This window comes from Cryptotermes secundus, unplaced genomic scaffold, assembly GCF_002891405.2.
Source record: "Cryptotermes secundus unplaced genomic scaffold, Csec_1.0 scaffold145, whole genome shotgun sequence".
NCBI lineage: Eukaryota > Metazoa > Arthropoda > Insecta > Blattodea > Kalotermitidae > Cryptotermes > Cryptotermes secundus.
Window position 1 is genome coordinate 565009 of NW_019727392.1, and position 5131 is coordinate 570139.

At 41.4% G+C, this 5131-nt stretch overlaps 2 protein-coding genes across 2 annotated transcripts in view; one reads left to right on the plus strand and one right to left on the minus strand.

Annotated features, from left to right (window-relative positions):
* Positions 1-135, minus strand: part of LOC111864626 — a 16807-nt gene extending 16672 nt beyond the window's left edge. Inside the window, exon 1 of the mRNA XM_023852000.2 lies at positions 89-135. The gene's annotated coding sequence lies outside the window, so the exon portion shown is untranslated. The remainder of the gene's footprint in view (positions 1-88) is intronic.
* Positions 136-795: 660 nt separating this feature from the next.
* LOC111864638 lies at positions 796-5125 on the plus strand (the record flags this gene model as incomplete). The annotated part of the gene is made up of 2 exons (XM_023852026.1): positions 796-851; positions 3725-5125. A coding segment is annotated over exon 2 (1393 nt), but the record flags the coding sequence as incomplete, so codon positions are not given.
* Between the last annotated feature and the right edge of the window lie 6 nt (positions 5126-5131).

Consider the following 5131-nt stretch of genomic DNA (forward strand, 5'->3'; position numbering starts at 1 on the left):
TCTCACGCAGAGTTCTATTGAAAATATTTACGTAATGAATTTACCAGTACTTTCATGAGTATACACTATTATACATTGTAGCTCCTACCTCCGGTCCCTCCAGAGCAATCCACAAGCGTCCCAACTCAGAGCTGACGGCCAACTGATTGATCTGCAATGCGGTATGATCACAGCATATGCACCATGTCGAAGGTAGAACAGAAATGTCCCTCTTTAGATAATTTTCAGTTTAAAGTTTTGGAACGATTTACAAATATAACAGCACAGCAAATTTTTACAAATTCTCTAACCCTTACAAAATATACTCTTGTTCATCAAGTGGGGGCGCCTATGACGAAAACGATACACGAAGCATTCTATAAAAAAACACAGTTTTCCACTGTTACCCACTTTCCTGCATGGCTTATGAAATCACACACCACTTAACACACAGTTTTGAATGATGACATTGAAATGGAAGTCAAAATGCACTCAAATATAAATAATCATTCCCTCACATAACGAAGGAGCGTGTATTGTTTACGTGTGTTATCTTTTCTTGAATTTGTATATGTCTTCTGTTCCCTAATGTGGATGTTTTATACAATTATTCGTCTACCGTTTTCGTGATAGGCACCCCACTTGATGAACAACAGTACATTTCGTAAGGGTTAGAGAAGTAGTGAAAATTTGCTGTGCTGTTATATTCGAGAATCGTTCCATAACTTTAAACTGAAATTTATCTAAAGAGGGAAATTTCTGTTCTACTTTGGACATGGTGCATATGCTGTGATCATACCGCATTGCAGATGAATTAGTCGGCCGTCAGCTCTGAGTTGGGACGCTTGTGGATTGCTCTGGAGGGACCGGAGGTAGGAGCTACAATGTATAATAGTGTATACTCATGAAAGTACTGGTAAATTCATTACGTAAATATTTTCAATAGAACTCTGCGTGAGAGTTTAAGTACTCGGAAAATATTATTTTAATTAGCTGATGTAATTTAATACAAGAGACGGATTTACAAACACGGTTGAATTTCGACTTTCCCCTCTGCGTTGGCAGTTCAATGTTCGCTATACACAGCAGCTCAAGAGACTGAAAGCTGCTCTACAAAACGTGACCACATTCGCGTGTCCTTCAGTTTGAGGGTGATGTGCCGTTGACAGGGCAATACAGACCAGTCTACCCGGGCTACCCTGTCCAGTTACTCTGACGTCACTCCGGTTCATGACGGTCAGAGCATTAATGCGAAGCAATCTAATTTCACTAAACGCATTCCGGAGAGTGTAACAAAATTAGTGTCAAGCTGATGAGACGCCGAGACTTCTTACGTATTTCGAAACGTCATAGCGCTCCATGCTGTGCAGTAATCGACCCCAATATTTGTATTTGTGATTCTGAAAGTTCTGTGCACAACGTACCCCATGGTGCTGAGCCCTTCTTGAGAAGCCGCGAGTTGTGCAGCTGCTCAGGAACTTCCCAACATTTTATACAGCTCGAAGGTTCATTAAACTGTTCACGAGATCCCTCCACTGGTTCCTACCCTGAGCCAAATCAATTCAGTCCAAACAACCTAAACTTATCTAAGATCCATTTTAATATTATCGACCCACCTAATTGTTTGATTTTACTGTTTTTCTCTCTCATTCTGGCATTGTGACCAATATATCTAAACCAGACGCTCTTGGAAGAACTAACTGTCTGCTTTCCTTTGATACGACTCAGATAGAAAACGACGCGTCCAGAAGTTCTTCTGTTGTTGCGCGTTCAATGTTTGCCGTGGTAGCATTTCTAGTGAGCCATTCCTAAGAACATACACACAGCCTGATGGGTGCGACTGATGAATTGCGCCGTTGAGATTGGTATACATATTGGTTCACAACAACAAATATTACAAACTTTTATGAAAATCTTTAATTTATGTTATTATAATGGGATGCCTCTGTAATTCATAGAAGGGGTGGAAAGGGAACCCAATGTATGGGGATGTACCTCGGCCACCCTAATCCTGGTGGGCATAAATACAGGAAATTAGCCCTCCAATTTGATGGTTGGGCGCAAGGCTAATAACCATGCTCTGTAAGAAATCCGATCATATGAAAGCGGGCGGCAGACCTTCTGAGGCAGGCTGTGGCTCAAACAGGGCTGTTCTTGCCTATGATGATGATGATGATGATGATGATGATGATGATATTGGAAACAACCAGACCTCGGCATAGAAGCTTTCGATGCCAAGATCCGCACCGTTGACCGCTGAAGAGAAGTCAATCTGCTGTTGATGCAGGGCCCATTTAGAAGTGCCTTCTGCATTTCTCAGGGACTGAGGGCTCATTCTGAATTACAGGGGCTAGGGGAGATCCTGTTACAACAAATGAAAACCTGATCAGGAGGAAATTAATTGGATACTGAACTCCGGCAATGTTTGCTACCATTCAGCCCAGAATCTTTTGTCTTCACGTCTGCTGTCAAAAAAAAAATTAGATTATACAATACTGTAATTTTGCCTGTGGTTCTGTATGGGTGTAAATCTTGGTCTCTGACACTGGCGGTGTTCGAGAACAGGGTCCTGAGGAGAATATTTGGCCCGAAGAGAGATGAAGTGAGAGAAGGTTGGAGAAAAACTGCATAATGAGGAGCTCCATAACTTGTTCTCTTCGCCAAAATTAATCAGAATGATAAAGTTAAAGACGATGATATGGGCGGGGCATATAGCACGAATGACAAGATGAATGCATGTAGGATTTGGTGGAAAGCCACAAAGAAATAGACTACTAGGAAGACCAAGACTTAGGTAGGTGCATAATATTAAAATGGATGTTAGAGAGAAAGGATGTGATGGTATGGACTGGATCGATCTGGCTCAGGTTAGGGACCAGTAGAGTGCCCTAGTGAAAACGGTAATGAACTTTCGGGTCCCATACAGAACTGGGAAGTTGTAGAGTAGCTGTACAACTGGCAGCTTCTCAAGAACTCAGCTCCATGAGTGAGTGAGTTTCAGTTGCTGCTCCCGACGGAAAGCAGGAGCGATATATTCAACATTATCTCTGGGCGTAGGAACGTAAGCTGTATGTACTGTTATGCAGGAAGTCTACAGTTCAGGTGCAGTGAAAGTGTTTTAATAAATATCTGGCTATCAGAGGCACAGTAAGATACGCTTCAGGTACAGGCAATATTTCGTGTTGCTTATTTTGTGATTTATTTTCGTAACATATTGGTCAGTTCCGAGTCTACTAAGGAGAGATTCAGTTGAAAAGAAGCAGTTAATGGTAAAGCCTCTTGAAAGAAGCGGCCATGTCATAGCACCATGTATGAATGTTACTTTCCTGGTTAGGAGCGAAAAATAACATGAAAATTAATAGTCGAAACACGTAGCCTGTTTGTGGGGATACAACCACACACGATCAACTAAAAGGTCCTTTACTTTTTCTTTGAGGGAGAAAACGCTGTTACTAAAACACCGATCGCATTTATTCTATTGCTGTAGATTAGAAAACTGTAATTACATGTCACATATTCCCCATCTTGAAATGTGTCAGTATTCACCGAAAATGCCCCGCGAGGTGTGTCGTCTGCCCCAAAATTCGAATCAAATTCTGACATTTCTTTAATTACTCTACGTCACGAAGCAACTGCATCTTATGCCTGTGGAAAGAGGGAGGATACTTTGGATAATTTTTAAGAGTCGTTGATTTTATTCAATGAATATTTTGAAAAACTGCGACTAATTGTTTGTCTGTTTCAGAAAGAGCCATGGGCAAGAAAAATAATCCGGAATTTCTGGAGAATATGGCGCTTCTACAAGTCTGCCAGATGGTGCGAGGAGCGGGGGTCAACTGGATCCGCAGACTGAACGCAGCTGCTGAAAATGGCGAGAGTAGCTGGCTCCAAGAGGTCGAGTCTGTGGAGGAAGAGTGTGTCCTGGTGCGCGCACGCCTCGCCTCGCTACCTGTTCCCTTCGTATCGGAGTTCGTTGTTCTTTATGCTACCAAGGAATTTATAAAAATGCTCGAAAATTTTTCCGACTATAATCATGGCCCCTTGATCAGCAGAATTTTGGACAGACAAGTTCATGAGAGCGTCTGCATAAACATGTTGAAAGCTGTACTTCTGCCTTGCATATCTAAATTTGATATAAGTGTCACTTATTCCAGTTTCGCGCACGATATCTTAATTAAGTTCCTGTATGCCATCCCAAATATTAATACATTGATTCTGCCCTCAATTCCACGCCTCATTTACGTACAGCAACTTGTGGAAAGAATTCAAATTTTGACAAATCTCGAAAACTTTTCCTTCCCCAAGGGCTGCACTACAAAAATTATTATCCAGCTGTCAAAATATTGCCCTCACATGAAGAAAATTTCTGTCCAGGATTCCAAAAGCGTGGATGATGGGTGCGTAGAGCACTTGCTGAAGATGAGAAACCTGCTTTCTCTGAACATTTCAGAAACATCAATTTCTGGAAACAGATATGCAGCTCTACTTTCGGGTTTGCCAGAAATACGGGATGTATTTTGGTTGCGTCCAGTTGAGCCTGTATTAGGGAAACTAACAGCATGTCTTCCTTCAGTAGTTGTATTTCTTGGAGATATTTCAGATGCAAAATTATTGGTTCAGAAATGCCCAAATATAACGCATTTGTTTGTATATTGCCCTTCGGAGGACATATCTGATCTCGGCGAACTCAAAAATGTCGTTTCAATTTCGATTCGGGAGTGCAGCTATACCGAAATTAAGTTTAATGATGTGATTAATCGTTTGGGTCCAAGGCTTGAAATTTTAGAAGCGTGCCAAGTTGACAACATAAACTTGGATGACGTAATTAAATATTGTACAGGTCTTTGTTCGCTTTGGATTAATTATTGTCACGTGACATGTACAGAAACATTCTATCCTGAATTGCCACACTTCCAAAACCTCGAAAAATTAAAAATAATAGGTAACGGTGGAGAATTTACTTTCTGCTCTGTTCTGCACCTCTACGTAAACCTGACTGTATTACATTTTGTGGGCATGGAACATATAACTGATGCCGTCATCAGTCAAATTGTGAAGGCTGGTGGATTTAGAAATCTGACAGAATTTATCATTGACTATTGCGGACACGTGACCATGGAGACGGTATGGCTACTGATGCAGAACTGCCCCA